Genomic DNA, 27,883 nt, shown 5'->3' on the forward strand with positions numbered 1-27,883 from the left:
TTAACAATAAGTTTGAGCGGAAAGTTTATTTTGGCTATAAAGAAAAGGGTCTAGTTTGGTCAAAAACTCTATATCTAGACTGGAAAATTTTGTGAGTTAGATGTAGACTGGAAGCATCAAGATGACGAGGACTGAGCAACAGCAGTCACTAACACTAAAAATTTGGGACAGCAAACTAGTCTTCTTGGCTTTAACCTTCGAGTTCTGATGACATAGACAGAGACACATTGATTAGATCAAGCAACTTCAATTTAGTTGGTAATCATGATTAAGGTGATTAGAAATGCTGTCTTTATCATTAGTACTAGCCTGCCTTTCAAGTTCACCTATAGTAATGCTACCAAGGAGCTTGACAAAGTTGTAACACCAAAAAATAAACCTCCGCAAGCTGTAATTGCATACCCAAATCGAATTCAGCAGCTGAATTTCTATCAATTTCAGAATTCTGATCAACTGTCTGCCACAGGGTATAATAAGTTATTTAACTTACACGCTAGAAAGACAAAAGGTGACCAACTCAACTCGGTGGTGTCCGAGACTATATGTTAAGGCATGATAAGGAACTGGAGGTTTGCTCAATTACAGCAGTAGTAGACCTTTACATGGAGACACTAACCTTTACATGAATAGACAAATATAAATAGAACGACAAAAAGGAGTATCAGCGACTTGCCGAGAATGCTCGCTCATCTTCAGCAGCAGGCTTATCTGACAGATCTGGAGTCACTCTTTGGAAGACGAGCTTCTGCTGTGGAAGCTGACCGTTGGATATCACGGTGACAGCCGTGTCGATTAGGATGGTATCCTCATCCTTGAAGTCACCTCTCAAAATACCTTTTGCTAGTTCATTTTCCACATTCTGCTGGATGACGCGCTTAACAGGCCTGGCGCCATAGTTGGGATCATAACCAAGGCTTCCCAGATATTCAACTGCTGCATCACTGACCTGAATTTTAATCTTTCGGTCCGCAACACGCTTTTGTACTCGCTCCAACTGTTTCAAGAGTGGAAAATTAGAGGATATAGAAGACAACATTAAGGAAAGAATCTCAAACCATTACATATCTAATCTCTCAACATGATGAACTCTTTTTACCAAAGAATTAATAATGAATACAACTTTCTCCTATCAGACGGTTGGATCAAGTGAAAAAACTAACTATGGTGGCATCATAAATAAACAAGTGTGTGTGTTCTAGCTCCAATACTATATATAATGATCAAGTCACCTTGTGAGTACTACTCATAATCTTAGTTTATATCCAAAAAGCAGTAAGAAATTTGATCTTAGGTTACCTATAAGAATTGTGTCATCAGAGAATGTACCTAACAGTAATGCTGTGAATTATGAGAATTTAACTTTAAATTTCCTAAAATTTATACCTGCAGCTTGACAATACTGTTTATTTGTTCACGGTCTAGAGGCTGGAAGACAATGTACTCATCAACACGATTCATGAACTCTGGACGGAAAATGGATCTTGCAGCATCCATCACCCTCTGTTTAATAGCCTCATAAGTAGAATCCCTTGACCCAGTTTCATCATTCATATTCAATATGTATTGAGAGCCCACATTTGATGTCATGATGATAACAGTGTTGGTAAAGCTCACTGTACGACCTTGAGAATCAGTAACCCTACCATCATCCAATATCTGAAGGAAAACATTAAATACATCAGAATGGGCTTTCTCAATCTCATCAAACAATATAACAGCATATGGCCTCCTGCGAACCGTCTCTGTCAGCTGCCCACCCTCTTCATACCCAACATAACCTGGTGGGGCACCAATTAATCTTGAGACAGCATGCTTTTCCATGTACTCACTCATGTCAATTCTAACAAGAGCTTCTTCAGTGTTGAACATATAAGAAGCAAGAGCTTTGGCCAATTCTGTTTTGCCAACACCTGTGGGGCCCATGAACATGAAACTAGCAATAGGCCGGTGAGGATCTGATAGCCCCGCCCTTGATCTCTGAATAGCTTCTGCCACTGCTGTAACTGCTGGATCTTGACCAATGACTCGCTTGTGCAACTCTTCCTCAAGATGCAGCAGTTTCTCTCTTTCAGACTGCTGCAACTTAGAAACTGGAATGCCTGTCCATTTGCTAACTATTTCTGCAATATCATTCCCAGTTACCTCTTCCCTAAGCATAGACTTCCCTGAACTTTGGTAGTCATTAAGTTCCTTCTCTGCAGATTGAAGCTGACGTTGCAAGGTATTAAGACTCCCGTATTTCAATTCAGCAGCTCGATTAAGATCATATTCACGTTCTGCCTGCAGAATCTCCAAATTCACCCTGTCAATCTGCAACAACAAATGAAAAGTCAGAAGAAACATGGATAGCAATCTGAAAACTGTAGATAGATAGCCACACAAATACACGATTAACAAGCTTAGACATGTATCTCCATCTCATACAATAATCATCTCAAGTGGAAGCTTAGATTCCTTTGGAAGATAACACTAAAGCGGCCATTATAGTAAAATATTGATAGACACAATGTAACTTTCGGATTCCAAAGTTAACACATGTACTAAAACACCTCTAAAAAATTTGAAGCCACTAAACACTTCAAATCTGTATAGTTACAGGACAGTGCATGTGAATACTAGTAAGCTGCATGAAAAAAAAATAATACAATTACTAAGATAAAAAAAGATAGTCTCATCATAGATTTTCCACAGGATATGTCAAATCAAAGAATGAAGAAAACTTCTAACAAACTAGTCTTGAAAGCTTTTATTGTTAAATAATAAGAAAGAAAAATAGAGGATCCCGATTTTCTAGTAGAAACTTGCAAGGCTCCAGCTCATCCAGAGGTTCTATAAAATTTTCAATTTTAAAATTTTTAATCGTAGACGTCAATATACAAATATATATACCGTGTTGTTTTTCACATGTCATGCATCAATAATCCAGAGCATTGTTATCATTTCCTGTAAAGTTATCTGATAACTTTTGTACTTAAAAGGGAAACACACTGTACCTCTTCCTTTATCGACTGGATCTTTGTCATCACTGATTTTTCATGCTCCCATTGCTCAGTAAGTTGGGCCTGTTTTTCTTTAAGCAGTGACAATTCTGCTTCAAGGCGGCTTAATCTGTCTTTTGATGCTTTATCTGTATCATTTGTGAGAGAGAGACGCTCCATCTCTAGCTTCAGCACAGAACGATTAATCTCATCTAGAGCAGTTGGCTTGGATGTGATCTCCATTTTCAATTTGGCAGCTGCCTCATCGACCAAGTCAATAGCTGAAGTGAAAACAGATAGTTTTTATTTAAATGTATCAGGTAACAATTTCTGAGAACCAACATATTTACAGCAGAACCTGAACATATTCATAGGCCATAGGTGTAGCAAATGCATTGGATAAGGGGATGCTTAAACAGCTACATGCAGCTAACCTTTGTCAGGCAAAAAGCGGCCACTGATGTAGCGATCAGAAAGAATGGCTGCCTCTACCAAAGCACCATCTGAGATACGGACACCATGGTGCAGCTCATATCTTTCACGCAATCCACGCAGTATCGAAATTGTATCTTCAACCGAAGGCTGATCAACATAAACTTGTTGGAAGCGTCTCTCTAGGGCAGGATCTTTCTCAATATATTTGCGGTACTCATCAAGGGTTGTAGCACCAATACAACGCAATTCTCCACGACCAAGCATCGGTTTTAAAAGATTGCCTGCATCCATGGCGCCATTTGTGGCCCCTGACAAAATTCCAAATGGCAATCATTAGCATCAAAAGCTTGCAACTGAAAAACTTCATGCTGAAAACAAACAGTATTATAACTTTAAATAGAAAATTAACAATTTGCCAAGCCTATGTTTAAAAGTCAATACAAGGGTTTCAATCAAGGTTCCAAAAATCGGTATCGGGATCGGGATTGGCCATCCGGAAAAACGACACGTATCGGCCGCCTATATCGGATCGGACTATTTTAATTAAATAAAATTCTAATTATTATTAAAAATGTTGAGAAATTTCTAAAAATTTAGAAAAAATTATAAGAAAATAAAAAATCATATTACTCACATATAAAACCTAAAAAGTAAAAATCTTTCTTCCTCCCTCTCTTCTTTCCTATTTCTCTAACTGTTAGTCTAAAGTATCCACTCTCTCTCTCTCTCTCTCTCTCTCTCTCTCTCTCTCACCCTCTTTTTTTTTAATCTTTCCCTCTCCCTCACTCTCTCTTCCTTTTTCCCTCTCCCTCACTCTCTCTAGCTACTGCAGGTGGCTGCTGTACAAGCCGAAACCAGCCAAAATCGGGATTGGCTATAGCCGATCCCGATCCATTTACTGGAAACTATGGTTTCAATAGATGCAACTTCTTCAAATATGTAAGGCTATTTATGAAAAGCCATAGTTCAGTGCGGAAGTTGATTTCAAGGCAAGGTTTGAAAACAGAAGAGAAAATAGGCAACCTCCATATAGAGCACAAGGACAGTTGTTATGTAAAACCTGATTGAGATTAAGATCATTATGGCTATTTCTATCTTACAGCTAAAACATTTTGTTCATTAGCTTCACTGCCCCAGTAAACTGATAAACCTACATGGAAGCGACATCCCCAACATATAGCCAGTTTACTAACTAAGGAACCATAAGCTACAAAACTAAAAAAATTGTAAAGAATCAAATACTTACAAGGGATGTTAGTAAAAGCATATGAATAGAATTACACATTTGTAAAGTACTATTCACATTTCTTTATATACACTACACCGAGTCTAATACAGAAGATCTTACAGAGGAGAAATTTAGAAGATTTTGCATATTGATAGGTAGAGCAGAAAATATTAACTAATGTTAGCTACACATGCCATCTGGAGACTTAAATTTCTTTCCAGAGCATCTCATAAATCCAGCCCTACGATAATATTTTTTGTGATTAATGCCCTCGACATAGATCAAGATTCAAAAGTTGATACTAGCCTACTATGCGAATTAAAAGGAAAGCATGCCCACCATGCATTTAATATCTGTAACTAACTGTTACTACAACTACCTGCACCAACGACAGTGTGAATCTCATCAATGAAAAGGATTATCTGTCCCTCTGAGTCAGTCACTTCCTTTAGAACGGCTTTTAGTCTATCTTCAAATTCACCTCGATATTTTGCTCCAGCAATCAATGCACCCATGTCAAGCGAAATCAGCTATTCAGAAGAAGAAAAAAAAGGAGCATAAGAAAGATCCAACTGTTGATGTCTAAAAGAATCTGTATTACCTACAACAGATTGTACTTAAATAAAATACAGCAAAGCTGTAGCAATTGTTATGATGAACTTTGCTAGAAAATTTCTATTGCTCTGATACAAAACTTGGATATGAGTTATAGAGCTTTATAAGTTCATATATTCAAATCTAGGTTTGATGACAAGTTTCCGAATCTATTTTAACTAGAACTGTAGTTAAGATATGCTGACTCATGGAGCAGTAGCTAGAAATTGCATCCTCTGACCTATGAAAGCACTAGGCAGAAGACGTCTCACCATTGGTATAACAAAGATGAGTAATGAATACAGTGCTACAATTCAACACATGAAAAGCATGGAGTTTATAGCAAGAAGATCTAAGTACAAAAAGATATCTTGAATAACTAAACAAGATGGGTACTCACTCTGCGATTCATTAAAGCTTGGGGAACATCCCCTTGCACTATCCTTTGCGCGAGCCTATCAAACAGAAGTAGTATTACAGTTAGCACACTACCTAAACCTTTGACATTAACCACAATGTGGTGATAGTAACTTATAAACAGTGAAGCAATACGAAATTATGAAAATTACTCACTTACCCTTCTGATATAGCAGTTTTCCCAACACCAGGTTCACCAATTAGTACAGGATTGTTCTTCGTTCTCCTTGATAAAATTTGTATGCATCTGCGTATTTCATCATCTCTCCCTATAACTGGATCAAGCTTCCCTTCGCGTGCCATAGCTGTCAAGTCCTTTCCATATTTCTCCAAGGCTTCATACTTGCCCTCTGGATCTGTTATGGGTCAATGGAATTGCTTCTTAGATTTGAACTTTAATCATGAAAAGTCCGCTATCACAGACAACATATAACAAGATTACGGGACAAATCAATGAACAGGAAAAAAAATGTGTCCTACCTTGGTCAATAACAGTCTGGCGCCCTCGAATAGCTTGTATAGCAGATTTTAGAGTCTTAACTGAAACTTGAAATTCCTTAAATAATTGTTTCCCGAAACGTCTATCCTCTGCAAAACCAAGTACTAGATGTTCAACTGAAACAAATGAGTCCCCGTACTCCTTCTTGTACTCCCTGGCTCTTTGAATTAAAGCCTCTAAGTCTCGTCCTAACATGGAACCAGCAGATTCACCCAAGACCTGGCAAAGTCAAACACATGGAAGTGCAAAATCCACTAAGTTGGAGGGAAATCCAGAGGAGTCAATATTTGGCCTATAAATTTACTACATTGACGAAGTACATTTACAGAGAAAACATCACAGACTTTGTGTCAAAAGAAGTAAGCATGTCATGGAAAAAAAATGCAAAATAACCTTTCCCTTGGGGATTACAATGATCCTATTTGTTACTGTTAGTTAGAAGATTTAGAACAACTATTATACAATAACTTTTAGCAGGAAACCTTCTTTAATTTCATGACATTACAATTGACAATAGTATAAAACAGAGTTACAAGCTAAGCACAGGCATTCTTTGATGGCATATCAGGTGAAAGTGTGAAACAATAGTATGCAGATGGAAGATAATGGCAATCATCTTCTTATCAAATGGGACATCAGAAGAAAATAAAAGATGAAATAAAGGACAAGAAGATCTAGGTGCTCGCACTCAAGAAGTAATTAAACAATGAGTTCTGAACAGATAAACAACCTCTCTCTAAAGATCACAGCTAAAGTGAATGCTCAAGTGTAAGGAGGTGTTCCGACATTCAAATTTATTCCATTCATGGGAGATCGAGTCAATGTGGTCATGATAATTAAATCAGAGCCACTTATGTAACACTAGCAGATTGCATTCCAGATAGATATGTAATTATAAATTAGAATGACTTACCTTAGGTTGCCTCTGGATGAATTTATCTGTAGCATCAAGAAGTTGCGTATTATCAACTCCTGCCTTGGAAAAGATTCGACGAGCAAGCCCATTCTTTTGCTCCAAAAGGGACTTCATCAAGTGTTCCGTTTCCACAATTTGATGCTTGCTCTCCTTTGCCACTTCCGGCGACGAAACGATTCCTTGCCAAGCCATCTCAGTAAATTCTTGTTGGGTAATCTAGCATCACAATTAAGAGCAAAAAAAGCGATTAGATCAACTACTTACGATCCAAAATAACAATGACCCACATCACAATACTCCCAAATGAAGCCAATTCCATCAACTAATCAATCAGCACATCAGAGAATACATGATTACCCTCCCATCGTTGGGCGCAGGCGCTCCGCATCTGACGACGACCGACCTCGACCCACTCCCAAGCTTCGCGCCCCTCTTTGAGAAGAGGACACCGCTCTCCCCAAAGCTTCTCGCTTCCGACCACTTCAAAGCCTTTACGGCTCTAACACAAGTCCGCTTCCTCGAAACAGCTGACAGCGGCAGTGAGGCAGAGAAGACTCTCCTCCCTGAAACCTTGGACGGAGGAGGAAGTACGCAGAGGTGGTGGTGTGCGGAGATGGAAGCAGCCATGTCTAGGGTTTGGAAGCTCCTCGCTGCGTTCCGGGGAATGGGGGAAATAGTGAGGGCGTACGGCTGGGAATATAATTAGCAATCGAGACTCGAGAGAGGCCTCTTCTAGTTTCTCGGAGGTTCTCCGGAGAAAGTTCCGGAAGACGGTGGAGGGGATAAGCTTTTAAGTTTTAACCGGTGCCCGCTTTGGAATGCTGAGCAAGATGGACCGTTGGATCTTGATTTTCTAAGGTTGATGTGTGATGAATGGCTGAGGGAGTACCAAAAGATATAAGTGAAATTAAGCTTTTCTTAAACAGAAAAGATTACTGATTTCGAGGCCTAAGTGATAAAATTTAGCTGAAATCTTTGCTTATGATTAGTTTTGATTAAGATCACGTTTTTGTTTTCATCCAATTCCAACACTCGCCCTAACCTGCTTCCCTGTTAATCAAATAGAATTTCGTTTCTTTTTCAGTACGTTCATCTCTGTAAGTATCATCTGATTTCTGATCTTTTACCTCTTGAATGGACCATTAGATCAGATTTTAGTACTGAATCCTTTGAGCAAAATTAAATTTACCTTTTCTCCTCCTACATCAACTGCTCATAGGAAAAAGGAAGCACAACAATATTGCAGAATATAATTGTTGTTAGATTTGTGGAATTTCTTGATAAAATTCTTACAATCTGAGGTATAATATGTGTTCCTGTCATGAACAGCAACACCAATCAATTTACTTCCTAAAGTTGTAGAATAACTTTAAATGCACTTCGATCAGAAGAAAAGAGTGTGTATTTGTTAATGATTTTAGAAGCACAGTGTCTGAATTTGAATAAGATCAGAAGACAACACCAAGATGATAAAAGAGTATGAGGCTGTTGCAATGAGTAATACAACCTGTATAAATTAATCATGAAAGATGACAACAAAATCCTCACACTTACTTCCTCACTCTCATTACCTTCTTCAAACACATACTGGAGCATTGAGGTCCTTAAATCTGACAAAGGCCATCGACAGAGGAGCGATTCGCAAAGGAGTAGAAGCATCAACAATGGCTGGTTGCATTTCAGGGATCTGATAATTGTAAGCAAGTTCCAAAGGCTTTCCATTAAGTAGCATTACCCTGCTTCGCAGATTGCCGTCTTGAGGAGTAAGATGGTATTCTTCTCTCTGTCCTTGTGCTTGTTCTAATGATTGACCTAACTGAGGAGGAGGAGGATATAAGTTCATGTCACCGATTACTGAGACGTCAAAGCTGGTAGAATTGGATAAATTGATCAGCAATACTGTAACTCCAGGCTGTTCATCAAATAAAAATGACAATGTTAATGGAACACAACATATGTTTCAGATTCAGAAATGATAGAATTTTAATCTTACCTCATCTCTCGAGCAATGAGTGTAAGAACGAAGATATACCGAGCCGTCATGAGTGGTACGAAGAACGTGTTTCCCCATCAATCGATGCCATAGCAAGGCACTAATTATGCAGAATAAGTTGTCAACATTTCTAGTCATGAACAATTAATGAACTCTGTATGGTGGTGATACTAACCTATAGTAGTCAGGGTTAGGAATAAATGTCACAGTGTCTAGGAGAGCATAATTTCCTCCTATCAGACTCTGTCTGCAGAAAACCTTGTGACCAAATGTAGAGACCATACCAAGCTGATCTAAGTACCTGATCAAGGCCAATTTGGCTGTGATTACTTCTTTCCTCTCAAACAAAGATAAATTAATTTCTCTACAACAAAGAGAAGAAGAGAGCTATGCAATTAAGATTAACAGCAATAACTTGCAGGATATCAGAGTCAGAATACTGAAAGCATACGTACCAGAAACTATTGACAAAGGCATTTGAGACACCTTCTCCTCCACTGTTATAAGCACCGCCAGATTCGCCGACCCAATGAGAACTCCATGGGCCGAAATTTGTAATGGTGACCTCGAGATCCCTATATGTCTTAGCTACCTGGGAGAGGTAATAGGGATCCTGAATCTTGTAAATTAGGTTCTTGTCAACACCTGAACATAGGAAATTAACAAGAAGAGAAACAAATGCTTCTGACTAATTGAGAATGGCAATCACATTGTTAACAAAGTTGAGATTTTTTTATAAGAAATGAATCATTTCAGCTATAAGACCTGCTCCAAGGTTGTATATATGATGAGTAACTACATCAACAACATTAGGCCCTGATGATCTAAGCATGTCAGCAAACCATTTTGCGTCGAAGAAGCCACCAGGGGCCAATAGTTTCGGTTGGAAACCGACTTTTTTATACGACTTATTGATAATATCTTTCAGCCTGATCAGATCCTTGCCACATTGGTTTGCGTCCAACCTTGCGGAAATTCCAGTCCCAGATAGCTCATTTCCTATTAAGACATACAGCAAGCACTGTCATGAAAGAGCAATCTAACATACCGCAATTGATGTAGAGCTTTCACATTTTACCGAATTCCCAAGACTCGACTTTGTATCCCCGAGAGAGAGTATATCTGATAAAACTACGAGCATTTCTAGCATCCCAGTCGCCTTCATATAGTCCATCTTTTGAAGCATTCCTTCCATAGAGTGCATTTAATCCAAATGTTATTATAGCTCTGCAAGAACAAACGGTTGAATCATTACCTGCAAAACAATCATCTAGTGGACATAAAAAAAAAATAACAACTTATGATTATAAAAGTTTTAATAGTCACCCATTTTTTCTGAAGAAGTGATTGAGCTTATCCCATCTGGACATGGTAAGGCATCCTTCTGTGAAGCCAAATAGCCCATTATTATCCCTCTGAAAGTTCTGACACTTTGAATGCTTCCTTCCCACTTTATATATCACTTGATCTTGCAGTGATCCCCCGAGCCTAATTCGCAAGGACTTGAAAGCTGCAATGACAAAGAAAATTCCCTCAACTTACTTATTTCTTAGCAGATAGAGGAACAATAAACCAAATAAATCATGAAATAAGTTTACTCAATCAACTTGCCTTTAACAGCATTGTGAAGAATGGGGTTTCTGAGATCCTGCAAGAAGCATAGCGAAACTTAGCGCGACGACATTAAGATATGCATGTGCTTTGCTAGGTAATTGCCCTCTAAGGTGAAAATTAAATGTAAACATGGATAAATTCATGGACAAATCAATTATGAGAATTAAAGGTTTTATACTTTAATTCAGCATGGATATTTACATGCATACAGGCCACAACTCAAACCAAACATAGAGAAATTAGAGTTCATGCTCGTGAGTTGAATCCTAAGATGATGAGTAGATCAAATGAACCCCCATGAAAACCAACACCAAAACAGGCAGGGAGTGAAGCAGAGCATACCAAGTTTATGATGGAGGAGTCGTGCCATGGGCACATCCCATAGTTGCATTTCTCCTTAGGCCACCAATCAAGAGTTGTGCAGATTAGGCTATCATCTGTTTCTCCTATGTTGGCCATCACCTGAACCATGACCGTCACATTGACACCAAAGCTTGGATGGATGCATGAGATGAGGAGAGAGGAGAGGAAGAAGGCTCTTATGCCCATGGTCATGTAACCCATGAGGGATGACCATTGGATGAGAAGAAGAATTAATTGGATTTTTATAGCTTTATTTCATGAGGTAATTGAATAAGACTTTGAAAGTGGACAACTACTTGTGATCTTTTACAGCAAAATGCTGTTGGATTTGGACAGCAACTAGTTAGTTAGAGTTTGACCCAGCTAAGATTTCGAAACAAATTCTTTCATGTTAACTTCTTTTTTCCATTTATTTTACCCTCGAGCTCATCTCTCTTGTGTGAGCCATCCGCTTGAGATGGTCATGACAACAGATGGAAGTTCTAATGCATGCATATGAGACACGTGGCAGTACTCAAAGAAATGCATCTCACGTAAAAAGGAAAAGGAAAATCCACCATTAATTTCCTTACAAGGTTACAGTGCACAAAGAAATGGTAAGAAGCATAGATCTCTCTTCTTCTTCATGCTTGAGCTCTTTAGTTATGGAGAGGGTTTGGCCCAGTGGAGACGAGCCGCTCCTCCATGTAATACTTCGGATCGACTTCGTCAACGGGAGATGGTCGTTGCCGACTTCCTGCAGATTTCTTGCACCGAGAAGGATTAAAGCGGCGAGAGTGGTCTTCATGAAGTGAAGCAGTGGAGCATGCAATCTTAGAAGCTATCAAGAAGATGACGAGATAAATGACAGTGATTGTGGAGGAAAGTAAGCTCTTCATGCATGCCATTTTGCTGAAAACTTTGAGGAGGAGGAGGAGGAGGAGGAGTAACAAAGCTTCTTAGCTTCAAGTATATGAAAACCTCATCCACATTTATTAACTGCACAGCACCACTGAATGGCTTTCAGTGTCGTTACATTGGATGTGGATGGATTGATGGATTCAAGCTTTGGCATCACGGGAGTGGGGTAAAGAAAAAGGTACTGGTTCAAAGTCAAATAGCTAGCAAGCTAGGTTTGAGGGACCATTGGAGATCTTGCAGATGATACTTTGCAATTAATTCTGAGGACCTCCAGTGGTGTACCTGATTGTGAAGTCTTGTTTGGCTCCATCTTTCTTGGAGAGTTCTGATATGGTACGTCCTTTTGGTGGCCCCTGGGAAAGTTTCATAAAAAAATAAAAAATAAAAACTAAAAATTTTAATTAAAAAAAACTAAAATTTTATATGTTTTTCAGTTCAGTAATTAATGTTCAAATTTAAAAGCAACTCGATAAAATTTTAAGTTTTGAAAGGAAATTTTTTTTACATAAGCTGTTGAATCAGAAAGTAACTTATATTTAAAAACCATTTAATTTACTCTTTTTTATTAAAATATATTATAAAAAAAATTTAGAACGGCTAGAATGGTTATAAACTCCACTTTTATTCTCTCTGGAATATTTGAAACACAAAACCAAACACGTTTTATTATTTTATTCACATATTCTCTTTTAATGTCTGAAAAATATCTAGACAGACAGTTATTATACAGACGAGTCAAATTAGTTATAATTTTTTAGGCATTAAAATTAAATATCGACGTTTTAAAATTAATATCTATATGGTGGGATGTAAATGATAATAAAATCAAATAATAAGGATCTTTCTGATAAATTCCATAAAGATTATTAATGAAATAAAAAGGCTTGACTAACGGTCCAGATCAAATCGCAGATTATGTCGGTGGGAGTAACCCTCTCTACTCGTATGGACCCCGTCATTTGACTCAATGTTTAACTAACTATATCATTCGTCGTTCAGTAGTGTGGCCCACGTAAGATCATCTCCATCCGACGGTCTAGATTGTCGCGTATAATATTTTTCCCACGGGAGAGTCGCTATATTGGTCCAGTGTTCATTAGCGTATGTTCCGCAACTTAGTAGCCGCTTGCCATTTACACGAAAAAGAGAAGGAGAGTTAAAAAAGGAGAGATTTTTTTTTTGGGGGGGTTCCTCTTCCTCTATCTCTATCAAAGGTCAGTTTCTCGAATCTGTCTCCTACTTTCCTACGATATCTCAGCTATTTAGATCTTGGGTATGTCTCAGAACCGCTGAAGTGGGAAGAAATATGTATTGTTTTTTCTCGGTATATATGCGAACAAATTTTGACTACTTTTTATGGGTTTTGTTATGCTTTATGAGATGGAGCTGTTCGATTTGAAGGGCCAGTGGTTGGATTTTTATTCGGAATCCTGTTGAATCCTGTTTTTGTTTTACCATTTTTTTGAATCATTGGGGTTTATTCTATTTTTGTCGTTATTGGTATGTCGGTTTTGAGAGGAATTTGGTCTCTATTAAAGGATGAATATGAACATAACATAATTTTTTTTTGATCCAACGGATGCTACTTTTGTGGATTTCTATTGGAATTCCCTTGGTAATTCCTTGGTTCTCCGATGTTTACAACTGAGCAATTCTAGTTCGTCGTGCTGTTGAATTGGTTGACCAATTTTAGCATTTCAATGGTTTATATTAAATTGGTTTACCTGATGAATGATTTATTGACTTGTGAATTCCATTTTCTCATATATATGGTTAGTTAACTATTTGTCGTAATTGTTGGATGTACTGTTCCTTGTATAGACTATGATTAAGTTGGTTCTGGTCATAGTTAAACTAGTTTGTCCTGTATTTTTCTTTTAATTTTTTTTGTATTTTCTTCAGTTATGCTACCCTAGGCTGTGGCTTGAGTTTGTTAGCCTACTTAATTCCAGATCATCATTGGACTGGACATTGATGAATAGATGAGCATTCCATTTACAAAAGTATGGTTACTTGCATTGTTATATGCTTTGATTGATAGACCCAATTATTCTTTTGTTATACAACTTTCTGGTTCAAGATTAGATAAGCTAGTTAAATTCATTAGTTGCCTAAAAAAATTGAATTCTTTGGGTTATGAATCTTTTGTTTCAGATTCTCATTGGTTTTCATTGTAGGAAGCTTAATGTCAGCAAGTCTAATTTCTTCACCATCACCGAAGTCTTTATCTCCAGCATATCACTATAGTAAGACAATGGTCATTATTTCAGGCGTGGAACACCCTGAGGTATCTAATCAGCAAAAAGAATCATTACATGGGTCAGTAGCTATCTTATGGGACATTGAGAACTGTCCGGTTCCTAGTGATGTTAGGCCTGAAGATGTTGCTGGAAATATTCGACTGGCATTACGGGTGCATCCTGTCATAAAAGGAGCTGTAACAATGTTCTCTGCATACGGGGACTTCAATGCCTTCCCTTGGAGACTCAGAGACGGCTGCCAGAAAACTGGCGTTAAACTTGTTGATGTCCCAAATGGCAGGAAAGATGCTGCTGACAAGGCTATCTTAGTTGATATGTTTCTGTTTGCACTGGACCATAGACCACCCTCATCCATAATGTTGATATCAGGTGATGTAGATTTTGCACCTGCTTTGCATATACTTGGTCAGCGTGGGTACACTGTTATCCTTGTCATCCCAGCTCGAGTAGGTGTTTCTTCTGCTCTAAGTAATGCAGGGAGGTTTTTGTGGGATTGGCCTAGTATTGCTCGTGGTGAAGGTTTTATACCTCCAAAAACTTCTGGTCCCCTTAGGCCTGATCTTGCTGGTTATCTCATGAGCTCAAGCGTAAGGGACAAGCCTGCTAGTCAGAATGAGGAGGCTAATGTTTATAGGGGAACTTCCCAAAGACAATCTAACAACAGAGGTAATGCCGATCAGTTGAATTGCTATGACCCTCCTCACACTTCTCATGACTTGTCAGAGTACAGCAGCAATAACTTGATATCTGGTCTTTATATTGGTTCTTCAAAGTCTCAAGGTCTACCATCTGGTTCAAGTGATTGTCCACAAACAGATCGAATTACTACACAAGAGCAGACATGGTGGGTTCGTCCTGGAGATGTTCAAGGTTTGAAGAGCCAGCTAGTGAGGCTACTTGAGATGTCGAGTGGTACTCTGCCTCTCGTGCATGTTCCATCACAGTATCTAAAGATCTTTAGGAGACCTCTTTACGTGGCAGAGTATGGAGCTTGTAAGCTAGTGAATCTCATTCACAAAATGGCTGATGCTTTTCTTGTGGTTGGAAAGGGACATAGGAAAATACTCTGCCTTCGCAACTCCGCTGATAGGCGTACAAAGAAATTGCCAAGTACTGCAGCTGTTACTAGAAAAGGAAATAGTATTTTGGAGGAAACTGTTATCAGCACTTGTCTACCCTTGCATAGCTCCTCCAATGAGTTATCAGATGAAGAAAGGAATGTGAAGTCAAGCATCCTAGATGGAGAACATGAGATTGATGACCATCTTAGTAGTTTCAAACAGGAAGTACAAGAGCTTCTTGTTTGTTACTCCTGTTCCTTTCCGCTCAGTGCTTTTGGGCCTCTTTATGAGCAGCGCTACAAGAAAGCTATTGACTGCCAAAGTTTTGGAGTGAATCAATTGGAGGAACTGATTGATAAGGTGAAAGATGTGGTACATTTGCTTGAGGATCAGGTGACCAAGAAGAAGTACCTTATATCCTGCTCTGTCGGTGGCTAGGAGCATGCTTTCAGCACTCATCTGCTAACACGGTAGATCTTTAAATTGCTTTCTAAAGTGCTCTGTAGGTTAATAACCGCTCTTTTCCTATCAAGCTTTCTCAGTTGTCATGCAGTCAGCATTAGGAGGCACATCCTTTTTTAAGGTGTCTCTAAGGTATGTCTGAAGGCATAGAAAATTGTATTAGGAGCATGCTTTCAGCACTCATCTGCTAACATGGTAGATCTTTAAATTGCTTTCTAAAGTGATCTGTATGTTAATAACCGGTCTTTTCCTATCAAGCTTTCTCAGTTGTCATGAGGCAAGCATTAGCAGGCACATCTTTTTTTAAGGTGTCTCTAAGGTATGTCTGAAGGCATAGAAAATTGTATTAGATTCCCTTTTTGCATGTAACGAAGTGGATCACCTTGTGACTTAACATTAGTGGATGAAAAAGAAATGAGCCCTAAAGACATAAATCAAACAGAAATTTCTTTCTTGTGGGAACATGGACTTGATAGTAAGATTTTTGAGGCTATTGTTCTCTGGTTTAATGAAGTAATTATGGATGTTTTGTTGTAAGAATGCAGAACATTCTAAAGAGAATGTTAAACACTATAGCTGGAGTTCTTCATGCAGTGGGCTTCATTGGCTGTTAAAAAGGGGGCGTCCTCATATACGATCCCACGATGTGAGATAAAACAGTCTAACCCTGTCACTAAAAACTAGTTTTTATGATTGAACTGTTAATTAAATGCATCAGTATGGTGTGGATACTTTTACAGTATTACACGACACAACACCAGGGAGTTGGAAAGAATGCTTAGCTTGTTTAAGTGGTAATACTGCACTCGTGGAACAAATGACAGGTTTGAATAGAATCAAATGCACTATGGAAGCACCATAACTTCATTTTCATAGGCAGGGAAAGAATATATGGGCATGCTTTTGCGTGGGTATTAGTCGAAGTGAAGAAGCTGCATAAGGGGTTTTGATGGCACATGCAGGACTTTCACAAGAAGCAGTCGGCTGCTGAAATCATCATTCACTTTCTGAGCAAACGGCGACCTCGTTGGTTGGCTCCTTTCACTCTGAAACTCAGTTCACCTGCGTCGTCATGCAGGTCATCTAAAGCTTTGTTTTGCCTGCAGTTTAATCAAGGATATATCACACATCAGAATGGCTTTTAGACGACTCCCACAGAATTGAGGCTGATATCCTGTTCATGGTCTCTTGTCTCTTTCTCTAACAGACGATAAGGTAGAACTTTGACATAATTCAGGGAAGAACTTTGACATAATTTGGAAGGTGTGAAATATGCTCATTCTCAGCCCCAACTCTTATGGTGATCATGGAAAGAGAGTTTCAATTACATTTCAACATTCAATATTACATATGCCATCAATAAGAAAAAAAAAGAAAGATTATGCACTAGTATCATGATAGTGAGCCATACCTGGATTTGGGAATAGAAAAAACTAACAGACAACTTTGTTCATGTGAAAATTCATGTATTAACAAGAATGATGAAAGGGGAGAGGTGACAAATCTACTTTCATGGATAATATTGGATAAGCAGCAAGACTAAATGGTGATGTTAATGCCTAATTTCATGATCATTCAGTTGTCTCATCATGTAGCTTTATTGAGTTATTCTTCATTATTGCGTTACTTGAGATTATGCATCTGGTCATCTAAATCCAAGCTTCAGCTAATCATGCTACAAATTCTGGCTCAAGTTCATTCCCTGTTAAGGAGTACTGGTTACCTCTCAATCTCTGTACCCATGTCAACAGCCATGTCCTTAAGCTGGCCCAAAACATGGCTCAAATCTGCTAGGCCGTCATCCTGCTTGGCTTTCTCAACCTACCAGACAAAATTCTATGTCAACTGATGATCAAATATTGATTAAATTCTGGTTTATACCTTACAAACATCACAGACCTGGACTTTCTCCATTGCACTTGTGGATTCACAGTATTGCCGTGCATTCGACTTTCCTAGAGGATTTGAAGATAATCCTAATTTCTCTCTCTGTTCCATGTGACTTGCCCTTCTTTTAAAAGAATCATCTGCTTATTGAATCATAAAATTAGATACAAAAAAAGGGGGAAAAGAACATCACAATCCATCTGAGTGCTCCTCTCTTATCAGTTTTTTCCCAAATGTATACCTCTTGTCATTGTTGGCCCCTTTATTTGGCGAGTTTTCTTTGGCTTCCAAGGCTTGGAAAATATCCCACCGAGACTTCCCAAAAGCTTCTCACTCTGAGAAAAAGCATGTAAATATTAGAAACCACTACCCTAAGTTGCAAATAATATGCTTCTAATGCAAATAAATATTAGGGAGATGCAAAGGAACAGCCTCCAAGAAGAAGTTTCATGAGGTTCCACCAATTGCTAGCAATGGGATATATGAAAGGTTCAGAACTAGCAATGACATGTTTTAACCATGGATGGGTTTGAACTAGTGAATTGAAATCTCTCATGGAGAAGAAAGAAAGAGTGAATAAACAGTTAACGATCAAGTTAATAAAATGATCTCTCAATCAAGGAATCAGGATTGCAGCCTTCCAATTGCTAATTCAGAAACAAACAACAAGATACAGAAAGAAAAAAAAAAGATTCAGGAAAGTAAGATGAAATTTAAAAAGGGCAGAACAGTGCATAAACAAAATATAGGTAAAAAAAATTTAGTATGGACTATAAGTGAACCGTATAACAGTAAATATCACATTTTAAGGATATTTTCCACCTGTTTATTTTCTGTAGAAAAGAAAGGCCTCAAATTCAGTTGTGTAATACTAGTAATAATAAAGTCAGCAGAGAAGGATATCCTAAACTATATATCACACGCCTAACAAGTCATCTGCCATTATTAACTATATTTCATATATCAAATAATAAATAATCGAACATTCATTTGTACATTCAAGTTCAAAACAGGGATGGTGAAGATCAATCAATATAAACTATAAAGAGCATACCCTACTAAGGTCCTGCTCAATGCCAACTGTGGTTTCATGAGTCTTTGTAATTTGCTCTCCCTGCTGATGCAAGGTGAGCAGTGTCCTAGTAGCATCTTCCTTAATTACTTCAGCAATCTTCAGGCAGTCATTCACTTTATGAGTAGTCTCCTGAGCTTTGTATGCAGCATAATTTTCCAGTTCTTGCACAGATTGGTTCTCAAACCCTCCCGAATCGCGGAAATTATTCTTATATCGGTTCCTACTAGTAGCAGGACCATACGGAGATGAAGACGACGAAGCTGGTCGTCCTCCATCTTCGTCGTAACCAAAAGGAGATACTTTGGGATTCGTTTTGCTGATCACCGGAACTGATGAAGCTCTTGCTGGTCTAGGGTGTTTTTCAGATTCAGAATCAGAATCAAAGGGATTTGAACTAGAGAGACCAGGTTCAACAGACCGTTGCTTGGAAGTCCTTGATATAGGCATCTTTGTTATTCCCTCTTCAGACAGTAGCTTGAATGTAAATCATAGAAACTTGAAGAAATAAAAGTAAATTCAAACTCCAAATTCTGATACCTAGAAACCATGGGGAAATAAAATTTTCATTCACTTTATCAATGTGCAAATGTGTGAATCAAATCCAAAAGAATAGGAAAAGAAAGAGAATGTCAATAATGAGGCTGAAGCTAGAATCTAGGAAGTAGATAGGAAAATTGTATTAACCAGCAGAAATTAACTCATAATCCAAAATATAACACATATGCAAGAAGAATCTTTGATAAAAAGGACTTAAATAATGCATACATTTATGCTAACTCATGAATCAATCACTTCAACAGGTAGATATGGATTACAATAATATTTTGGTTAACCCACAAACATACAATCTCCTGACAGAGGGAAAACGAGGTAATTAAGAGTTCTACGCAAGTATAAACAGATGCCTAATCCTGGAAAAATAAGAATTAGACTTAACCAGATAGATAAATAACATGAAAGGTAATCTATATAATATTATTAACAGGATATAATTACCATAAACTATTAAAATTAGAAGAGAGCATGAGGATCCGGCCATTATGATAGACGATGGATAATTGTCATCAAACCCACATTAAATGCGAGAAAAAAAAATAAGATAGGGCAAGAAACACTAATTTAAGAACACACAAAACTTTACATCTAATTCTAAAGGATTATATCAAATAAACAAAAATCCAAGGATTCGAGTATTACAAATGGAAGATTGACCTGAAAGAAAAAGGTCATTCTCCTCCTCCTTGAAATAACTCAATAGCAAAATTGGCTGAGAGAAATCTAAGTATACCCTAATCCATAGCAATTCTACTCACACCACAAATTAGGAAGAGAGAGAATATTATAGGGCAAATGCCAAAAAAACTCAACTTAGTCGTCTTTAAATCACCAAAAAACAAAGGAAGATCCACGAAAGAAGGCAAAGAATAAGACCTCCTCCCACACGCGATCTCGTCTAAAGAGGCTTCCACCAAAAAAAACATAAGAAAACCGCAATACGATGAAAGCTTCGTCTTTGATCAGATCAAAGATAGATTGATAAGAATAAAAGCGAACGAACCTTCGACAATTGGATGCGGGGTTATTCCACTTCTTGTCCTCCTCCACCTTCGACCGCGAAGAAGAGGAGGGGAGGAAATTTGACCGTTAGGTCTCTTTGTCGTTGATGGCTTCCTGTACGTTGAGGTGTTAAAAAAAGGAGACCTTTTTATTTTATCTATGTTATGATGCGGTCCTCTTATTTGGCGGTTCTAATTCTATCTACTTCTTTGCCTCTTTTGGGTTTCTAAGATATCTTACTTTGACTTTATCCAAATTCTTCTTACCAAAAATATGCTATTTGTTAAGATCGAGATTACCCTAGATTTTGCTAAGAAAACATTACCAATATTATCACCAAAGTTTAATAATAATAAAAAGTGTTACAGTATGGATTTTAGGGCTCATGGTTTCGCTTTGCATCTTTGGTTCTTTTAGTAGTACTAAACATCACTAATGCTATAGTTGTTATAGTGTGATGGTGGCCAAGGATGAATTGATTCGAGATAGGACCAGGATAATGACTGTATAGAAGTAAATAGAACATTTATATATGCCCTTAACTTCGATGTTCTTTTTCTTTTCTTTTTTCTTTTTTCTTTTCAAGAGAGAGATAATAATCTTTTGGGAACATTTATATATTCCCTTGGCCTTTTATATATATGGCATAAGAATAGGATGGAGTAGCCAAAATGTTGTAGAAAATATGCTTCTCTTTTCACTAATTCAATTGATGGAAATACTGCACAATGTACGTCAAATTGAATTCCACTCACTAATATTTTCTTCTTTTTTTACGGGAATGCACTCATTAAAATGTGATACAGGTTTACAACTTTGATCCCCAAAGTAAACTAAGGCATCCAATGCACAGTCTGCTAAGTTCCTAATATAAACCGGGGAGACCATGTACATTTTCTCAATCAAGAAAGAATTAAACAGACAATCGATATTGAGCAAGTTGACAAAAAGAATATATCTTCACAAGCTTTGTTTTGTATTAATCACCAATATCTGGCCCTTGTCTAACAGTTGAATCTTTGACAGGGTGCCACTCTACTAGCGCTTGCCCGGACCGCCTTTCTATGCAGTTGGCATCCAAAGCTTCGGAATCTTCAGGTGCTCCAGCCAAGCAATCTGATGAACCTGGTGAAACGGAACAGATCCCACAAACACAAGATTCAGATCTCTGAGCTGCCCCCTGGTTCCTTGCCGAGTGGAAGCTCTAAAATATAGTACATAGAATTTACAACTGATCAGCATTATGAAGAATTGACTTAAAGTACAAGATTTATCTTTTCCTTCTTATGCTTTGTAGAACTTCCATGATGCAACTTATAATGAAGTTCTGTGCTAATTCATTCATGACAGCGTTAGAGCTTCACATATACATAGATATGAGGTTCATAACCTCAAAACTGTGACACAAAATCAAAGTGATACTTTCCATCCAAAAAATGCATAGATGTACATGTATCGGAGGTATTTAAGAGAAGTGGCATATTAGGAGTTAGAACTATGACATATCTATGGTGTTTGTAAGTTTAGGTTATAATATCCTCTTTATCTAACCACTCTTTAAACTCTCACCATAAGATGATCTTTTTTATTCTCAAAATAACTCAATTTAAAAAAATTATAAATCATATCCCAAAATTTGGCATGTCTGAAAGGTAGCTGCAGTTTTGGTAAGTCAGAAAGGAGCAGATCCAGTTTCAAAAGTACATGAAGTATTAATAAGGGTGATATGATGGAAATCAAAACTAGGTCACAAGGATGATTCTGAGTGAAAAATTAAGTTCCAGTAAAAGATGATAAATTGGATAAAACTTTGTCCCCTAGAGAAGCATAATATCCTGTCTCCCGAAAGTAGTTGTATGATTTATACATCAAAAGAACTACATATCTAAAACCTTCTGTTTACTCAAAAGTACCTGTGTGGAGATGACTCGGAAAGGGTGTAGGTATTACACATAGTTATGCAGTTAATAGTAGTAATATTTGAAGCACTATACAAGAATCAGCATGATATCCATACCAAGTAGGTAAGAAAGAAGTATTGACTATCATATATGTCCGCTACTTCAGGTTTATATATTATGATAAATTCAAATGAATTTTTTCTCATGAAATACATAATAGGACAGGGATAAGCCTTCATATAGTGTAGAAGATAAAGATATTCTCATTATTATTATTTGGCTAAATGTGCAGAAGAGCAAGGTTCTGCTTCAGACTTTGTAATGAATCATGGATTTTAATCATATGAAGACCAATAAATGTGAGAAAATCATAGATATACCTCTAATGCATTCTTCAGTTTCTTAATTTCCAAGGATTGGCTTTCAGCTAGCTCATGCGCTTCCTCAAAACGCTTTAGTGCTGCAGTAGATTTCTTTTGCTCTTTAAGTACCTGATAATCCATAAAAATGTTAACAGGCATTTTAAAAGTTCATATATGAAAAACCATTGGTCTTGTCCTTCATTTGGTGGGTCTTATTTGTAGCTATATGATGAAGATAAACTCCCTATACAAAATATTAACCCCCTTTTCCTCTGTCTGAAGTCTACACCTTTTCTATGTCAATATAAACCTCCCCAATATTGCATAATGGGAAACAGCGGAACGAAGGGCTTGATTGGTTTGAGAATATCCTTGATACGAACAAGGAACCTGGAAGAAATGTGGATGTGGAAAATGGACTTTGGATGCGAGCTTCCTAACAAGATATTACTTTCACGGATTTACTCCCAATTGGAAGAAATATCCTCATAATTTACAAGCTTGGTAGGCTACTAAGTTTCTAAGCTGGACGCACCTTACATGATGTAGTGCCCTGTGCCCCCTTTATGAAGCAAAAGCAAAATGTGTTTGGGTCCCAAGTGGCGGATACCTGCTGATGAGGATCATCAGGGGGTTGCTTCTGTCAACCTAAACTCCTAAAGCTGGATGGCTCTACCAACTAACTGATTTTCTAGATTTCATGGTCACGTTCGTTGGAACCTTGGCACTATTTCTAGAGGACTGGCACCAGGTTGATAGGGTGATGCAAAGAATTTCAGTCCTCCTGAAGCCTTTTTTAATTTTGAGCCCAGTTCTATCGAACTTCACAGTATCTAGAAAGACTTGCATCAAGTATCTGAACTTCAAAGATGCCAACTATCATCTATTTCTTTTTCAAGTTCCTCAATGAATGCCCAAACAAGTTCCAAATTGGTATTGGCTAAGTCACAGACTTCTTAATTCCTTCTGTCATGCCAGATGGATGCACAACTGAAAACCAGTCCAAAAATAAACAAGCTGATTTTCAAGTCAATATGCCAGAAGTGTAGGTATTATCTTGTCTAGTTGTCTGTGATTATAAACTGCTATGAGTGTCATTACCTGTGCCTCTAGTTCTTGGATTCGCTGAATAGATGCCTGTTCAATACAAGCTCGACGTCTGTATTCTTCTTCAAGCATGCCTGTGATTTGGTATCTCAGTTCAGCCATTTCTTGAGTGAGATCTTCTGCTTCTTCCTTTGCCTTTCGCTTTTCATCTCGAAGCTCTTCCTGGCACAGTAGAATATAATATGTCTGCAAGAAGAAATCTGCTCCTACCATTTAGCAAACATACTTATAATCCAACCTTGAGTTGCTTAACTAGAAGTTCAGATTCTTCGATATGATTTGCCATCTTCTCAGTTTCCTCCTTTATGTGCTGGTCACAAGATGATACAGCAGCAAGTTTTGAAAGGATCGGCCCCAAAGATTCCTCCCAATTGCTTCAGAAATAGTAGAAAAGATTACTAGTAGCAATTTGAAGCCAAAAGTACAAGGATCAATTTCTAATACTATTTAAAAAATAAATATATTGGCACACTACTTTAGAGATGGAACCATGGAAGACCCTAGTATTGAAAGGAAACTTGGAACAAATAAATCTGAGAGCAGGCATCAAATAGCAGTGCTAACTCATACCATTTATCATTTAACTGGCATGCTATAACTTATAACCGTTATTCATGACCCAGAAGAAATTCTTACCTTCCTGAAATAGTTCTGATTAACTGAACTCTTTGTTATTCACATGTATATAAGATGACAAATCCAGCAGATATACAAGACAGTTTTATATTAAGGACATGAAGCAGTTCGGACATGGAAATTGAGTTTGAACATAAATTTATTGAAATTATTCAAATTAAAGATCCTTCAAAAATCAATGAGTGCATTTACATGGATGTCTATGCAGAACAATATAATCACCTTCATGAGTGACCTAGAGTACATCTAATGGTCCAACATGTTTCAAGGCAAAAACCTCTCTCACATGATTTATCTTCAACCATGAATTTGGCACAAAAGGCCAACAGGGTTAATGCATGTCGGCAGTTGCTGACAGAATTAGTTAATTCTCTTACCTCTCACATAATATCCCTAGCATGCCTCATGTTTGGAATGAAGAATTTCAGAATTCATGGTTGATGATAATGAGATGTTTAAAGCAGCTGAGAAAAGTATATGCATTCTTACCACATTTCACTAGGCAAAGGAAGTTCTTTCTTTAACTCAAGGAAAAAAGCCTGGTCAATTTTGCACGTTTTGTTGCCATCAATTAGTAACTTGTCAAGTTGCTCCTCCAAGGCAGAAAAGAACCTTATAGGATCTCGCTCAGTCAATAGCTGCTTCAATTGTCTATTTTTACCCTCCATATGGCTAATTACCTGCTCTGCCTCCCGAACCTGGAACTCTGATCTTCTCAATTGTGCATTCATCCTTTCTTTCTCTTGGGCAGCTTGTTGGGCAAACGTCTCTTCTTCACAGCACCTCTGTTCTAAAGCAGTTAAATCAAGCTTTAAGCTCTCAATTTCACATTGGGAATCCAAAACTAGTGTTTCAAGTTTTTGAATTTGCAAAGCTGATTTATGCAACTCTTCTTCTTTATTTCTCAGCTCCCCCATCAAAAGCAAGTTTTGAGTGTCGGATTGCACTAGTTCTTCACCCATCAACTTCAACCTCGCATGTAATTTTTCATATTCTATGAGCTTCAGTTCAAGGCTGTGGACGTGCTCCCCCATAAAATTGGCCTCAACAGTCCTCAAATTTAACTGATCCTGCAAAAATTCTGTCTCTGGTAGTTAGCTCATGTTATGTTCATTTCCCAACAATAAAAAGTAGTTGGATAATAAAATAAGCCACATATGATCAGTAATATATTCTTATTGTAGGATTTTGTAACTTGTAAATGAATAGGCGCAAGAAGAGTTACCTATCTCCTGCAAACATTTCTGAAGTTCCAGTTCCAATTTCGCAGCATATGTCTTGTCTTTTTGACAGGCCCTGGATGGAGCATTTCTGTCTAACTGCAATCTCTGTAATAACTAAAGTTTCTATTAAAATAAAAGTTTCTCAAAATTATGATGAATTTACTAGATAGACATATCAATAAAAGGAGTTCCAAGGAAATAGAGTATAAGATAGTGGTCGACCATTCCTTTGACACATCTCTCATCACCAATTCCTTAAGACACAGCTTCAGGACTATAAAAGTCACTTGTTAGTATCAATGACCGATATTCTGAAGCCACAGGATTCCAAGAACTCAGAGAAGCACTACGAATTCGGTTCCACATTATCAATATTACTGGGGAAGCTAAAGCTGTTGAGAGAAACCCAGACATCTAGGTTATCTGGGAATTGTTCTTTTCTGATTTGCTATCTTGCTAATAGCTATATTTCCTTTTAGGACTTCAGAGTAGTATTTGACCAAACTTCAACCAACTATAAGTATGATGGAAAAGAAAGCAAAGCTTTTTCTTTCTTGTGCTGAAACTTGATTTTTGACAGATAAAAAAATCTCAAGATTTCTTGTAATACCAATACTATATAGAACTTCTGATAGTTTTGTCCATAAATTCTTTAACTATTCTTTCGCTCAATATTGTTGCAGTAAAATGACAGTCGCAAGCTAAATACTCATCTGGTTTTATCTACCAGTATGTAAGATAATATGAACAGAAATTTATAAGGTAGTCATGCTAAAAATACAAATAGAATGAGTTATGTTCAATTAAAAAAAAGGATAATATCCAGTTAATAATCAGTTTTTACCTCCCCATGCATCACTCCTACTTGTAAGACCTCCTGAACATCCACAGAAAGCTCACCATTGAGATTACTAGACATCTGCACAAATTTAGAAAGACTGAGAATAACAGAAACATTGGTCATCGAGTAACACAATCTCCCTAGCGGAAATAAGAGCTACTACTCTTTAATAGGTAGAGTTGGATACCAAGACTACATAGATGTAATATATAGAGAAACTACTAGCTCTTTGCAAGACTGGAACAAGATTAAAAGATAATCTTTGTCGATCAATATATATACAATGAAAACCAAATGCCAAAATCAAATTTTGTTCACAAAATTGCAAAAGCAAGCTCAAATCTTTACCAGAAAAGAATGAGTTTTGGCAAGAACGACGAAAACCTAATCAATCCATCTCCAGATAGAGGAATCCAAAAGTAACGCACCTGGAAAATAAATAAGTAAATAAAACCCAAAGCGTACAAAATATAGAAGAATTCGCAGATTTCGAAGCAGAAAACAATGCCCCAAATAGCAATGTCTACTTGAAAACTCCCAATAACACGCGGGTCAACGATCGAGCATCGATTAGATCAACATAAGAAACTAGGGCTAAAGGAGAAATTTTGAAGGCAGGCAAAGAAATAGATTTCGAATTCGAATTAACCTGTGGGCGATTGCAGTTTAGATTAGGTATTTAGGGAAGAGAACAGCATCACGTTTCGAAATTGCTCCAAGATTCGAAAACCCCCTCGAAGTTGTAATAAAGAAAGGGAATTGGAAAATTAGTACGTGGGCCATTAACAGGCCGAATTCAACAACAATTAGCTGGGCCGATTCAAATATAACTATTATCAAATTGGCATCAAAATCTAAAACAGATGAAGCCCAAGCCCATCAATTAATTGGCTTCTATCCTAAATCTTGAGCCACACTTACATAATAAGCTAACTAAAATGCATGCAACTTAATACTATTATCCTTAGAATACTTATCAACTCAAGTTTAACTTCAGATATATATATATATATATTGAGTAGAGTCTTTTTATATATATAGAGAGAGAGAGAGAGAGAGAAAGCCCATCGTCAGATATTTTGTTTTAGCTCAAGAAAATTATAATTACGGGTGCGATATAATATAATAAAATAAGTAGGAAAGAAATTCTCTAAAATCGTCCTCCAAAACTCGCAATAGCAAGAAAGATACAAAAAATAATAGTCCAAAATATTTAGGAAAAATCGACCCAACTTCAACGACATAGTCCTTCCATAGGACAGGGTGAAGAATCTTTATATCAAAAGCTCCCTCACAAAAGATGAGACCTCCTTGTAAGTCCTGGAAGTGAAAATAAGATCTTGACATCAATTATGCATCAAAGGCTACCATTGACGCAATAACTTATAGTTGTTTACGATCGAAAATAGTAACCTCTTTTAAAACAAAGCTCTGATACCATGTTAGGGACCTCCACAAAAGAACTAGGATAAATAATAAGATATTGATATAATCTTCTTTGTTTGGGCCATGAGGCATTAATGTTGATCATTAATTAGCATATACATCTCACCTGTCACATCACATTGCATGG

General features: G+C 37.4%; 5 protein-coding genes across 27 annotated transcripts; 1 reads left to right on the plus strand and 4 right to left on the minus strand.

Annotated features, from left to right (window-relative positions):
- Nucleotides 1–394: 394 nt before the first annotated feature.
- On the minus strand, nucleotides 395–7,839 carry LOC140786844 (chaperone protein ClpB3, chloroplastic). The gene is made up of 10 exons (XM_073135534.1): nucleotides 7,425–7,839; nucleotides 7,065–7,283; nucleotides 6,133–6,370; nucleotides 5,813–6,008; nucleotides 5,636–5,690; nucleotides 5,021–5,171; nucleotides 3,413–3,721; nucleotides 2,994–3,259; nucleotides 1,384–2,310; nucleotides 395–994 (listed from the first exon to the last, which is right to left on the minus strand). The coding sequence occupies exons 1-10, from the start codon at nucleotides 7,692–7,694 to the stop codon at nucleotides 662–664; spliced, it is 2,964 nt and encodes a 987-aa protein (XP_072991635.1). The 5' UTR covers nucleotides 7,695–7,839; the 3' UTR covers nucleotides 395–661.
- Nucleotides 7,840–8,560: 721 nt separating this feature from the next.
- LOC140786989 (heparanase-like protein 1) lies at nucleotides 8,561–12,031 on the minus strand. The gene is made up of 9 exons (XM_073135714.1): nucleotides 11,017–12,031; nucleotides 10,672–10,708; nucleotides 10,387–10,570; nucleotides 10,139–10,287; nucleotides 9,826–10,059; nucleotides 9,516–9,705; nucleotides 9,236–9,361; nucleotides 9,061–9,160; nucleotides 8,561–8,979 (listed from the first exon to the last, which is right to left on the minus strand). Exons 1-9 carry the CDS (start codon nucleotides 11,236–11,238, stop codon nucleotides 8,644–8,646), a joined length of 1,578 nt encoding a protein of 525 aa, XP_072991815.1. The 5' UTR covers nucleotides 11,239–12,031; the 3' UTR covers nucleotides 8,561–8,643.
- A 1,019-nt stretch (nucleotides 12,032–13,050) lies between these two features.
- On the plus strand, nucleotides 13,051–16,976 carry LOC140786580 (uncharacterized). Of its 11 annotated transcripts, none has more exons than XR_012108660.1 (4): nucleotides 13,223–15,729; nucleotides 16,260–16,367; nucleotides 16,462–16,751; nucleotides 16,828–16,976. XR_012108660.1 is itself a non-coding variant. In XM_073135111.1 (3 exons), the coding sequence occupies exon 2, from the start codon at nucleotides 14,123–14,125 to the stop codon at nucleotides 15,695–15,697; it is 1,575 nt and encodes a 524-aa protein (XP_072991212.1). In that variant the 5' UTR covers nucleotides 13,051–13,151; nucleotides 14,115–14,122; the 3' UTR covers nucleotides 15,698–15,729; nucleotides 16,602–16,976. The 11 variants fall into 11 exon arrangements, 5 of the variants coding, with proteins under 5 accessions (XP_072991212.1, XP_072991208.1, XP_072991210.1 ...); XR_012108661.1 differs by having other exon boundaries at nucleotides 16,267–16,367; XM_073135111.1 differs by lacking the exon at nucleotides 16,260–16,367 and adding an exon at nucleotides 13,051–13,151 and having other exon boundaries at nucleotides 14,115–15,729; nucleotides 16,602–16,976.
- LOC140786582 (SNAP25 homologous protein SNAP32-like) lies at nucleotides 16,487–20,393 on the minus strand. The gene is made up of 6 exons (XM_073135112.1): nucleotides 20,242–20,393; nucleotides 18,663–19,144; nucleotides 17,850–17,943; nucleotides 17,621–17,748; nucleotides 17,445–17,542; nucleotides 16,487–16,821 (listed from the first exon to the last, which is right to left on the minus strand). Exons 2-6 carry the CDS (start codon nucleotides 19,128–19,130, stop codon nucleotides 16,722–16,724), a joined length of 888 nt encoding a protein of 295 aa, XP_072991213.1. The 5' UTR covers nucleotides 19,131–19,144; nucleotides 20,242–20,393; the 3' UTR covers nucleotides 16,487–16,721.
- A 582-nt stretch (nucleotides 20,394–20,975) lies between these two features.
- Nucleotides 20,976–27,052, minus strand: LOC140786621 (uncharacterized). 13 transcript variants are annotated; one of them, XM_073135195.1, is made up of 9 exons: nucleotides 26,960–27,022; nucleotides 26,659–26,738; nucleotides 26,314–26,388; nucleotides 25,472–25,574; nucleotides 24,736–25,327; nucleotides 23,849–23,984; nucleotides 23,605–23,772; nucleotides 22,522–22,632; nucleotides 20,976–21,444 (listed from the first exon to the last, which is right to left on the minus strand). In XM_073135195.1, the coding sequence occupies exons 3-9, from the start codon at nucleotides 26,386–26,388 to the stop codon at nucleotides 21,220–21,222; spliced, it is 1,410 nt and encodes a 469-aa protein (XP_072991296.1). In that variant the 5' UTR covers nucleotides 26,659–26,738; nucleotides 26,960–27,022; the 3' UTR covers nucleotides 20,976–21,219. The 13 variants fall into 13 exon arrangements, with proteins under 13 accessions (XP_072991296.1, XP_072991290.1, XP_072991292.1 ...); XM_073135189.1 differs by having other exon boundaries at nucleotides 25,472–25,583; nucleotides 26,960–27,018; XM_073135191.1 differs by having other exon boundaries at nucleotides 25,472–25,583; nucleotides 26,659–26,694; nucleotides 26,960–26,994.
- Between the last annotated feature and the right edge of the window lie 831 nt (nucleotides 27,053–27,883).

The sequence above is a fragment of the Typha latifolia genome, chromosome 4, assembly GCF_019914945.1.
Source record: "Typha latifolia isolate L0001 chromosome 4, TyphaL0001v2, whole genome shotgun sequence".
NCBI lineage: Eukaryota > Viridiplantae > Streptophyta > Magnoliopsida > Poales > Typhaceae > Typha > Typha latifolia.

Excerpts from the sequence above, each read along its gene's own strand:
- LOC140786844 (XM_073135534.1), bottom strand. The coding sequence starts at position 7,694 with ATGGCTGCTTCCATCTCCGCACACCACCACCTCTGCGTACTTCCTCCT. Across the intron at positions 6,371-7,064 it reads TCATCCAGAGGCAACCTAAG|GTCTTGGGTGAATCTGCTGG; the intron begins GTAAGTCATTCT and ends TGACTTTGCCAG. Across the intron at positions 5,172-5,635 it reads AAGCTTTAATGAATCGCAGA|CTGATTTCGCTTGACATGGG; the intron begins GTGAGTACCCAT and ends TCTTCTGAATAG.
- LOC140786989 (XM_073135714.1), bottom strand. The coding sequence starts at position 11,238 with ATGGGTTACATGACCATGGGCATAAGAGCCTTCTTCCTCTCCTCTCTC. Across the intron at positions 9,706-9,825 it reads TATATACAACCTTGGAGCAG|GTGTTGACAAGAACCTAATT; the intron begins GTCTTATAGCTG and ends TCCTATGTTCAG. Across the intron at positions 9,161-9,235 it reads CCTAACCCTGACTACTATAG|TGCCTTGCTATGGCATCGAT; the intron begins GTTAGTATCACC and ends CTGCATAATTAG.
- LOC140786580 (XM_073135111.1), top strand. The coding sequence starts at position 14,123 with ATGTCAGCAAGTCTAATTTCTTCACCATCACCGAAGTCTTTATCTCCA.
- LOC140786582 (XM_073135112.1), bottom strand. The coding sequence starts at position 19,130 with ATGCCTATATCAAGGACTTCCAAGCAACGGTCTGTTGAACCTGGTCTC. Across the intron at positions 17,749-17,849 it reads GGGGCCAACAATGACAAGAG|ATGATTCTTTTAAAAGAAGG; the intron begins GTATACATTTGG and ends TTCAATAAGCAG. Across the intron at positions 17,543-17,620 it reads GTGCAATGGAGAAAGTCCAG|GTTGAGAAAGCCAAGCAGGA; the intron begins GTCTGTGATGTT and ends TTTGTCTGGTAG.
- LOC140786621 (XM_073135190.1), bottom strand. The coding sequence starts at position 26,388 with ATGTCTAGTAATCTCAATGGTGAGCTTTCTGTGGATGTTCAGGAGGTC. Across the intron at positions 23,773-23,848 it reads TTCTAGTTAAGCAACTCAAG|GAAGAGCTTCGAGATGAAAA; the intron begins GTTGGATTATAA and ends CTACTGTGCCAG. Across the intron at positions 22,633-23,604 it reads TCCAAGAACTAGAGGCACAG|GTACTTAAAGAGCAAAAGAA; the intron begins GTAATGACACTC and ends ATGGATTATCAG.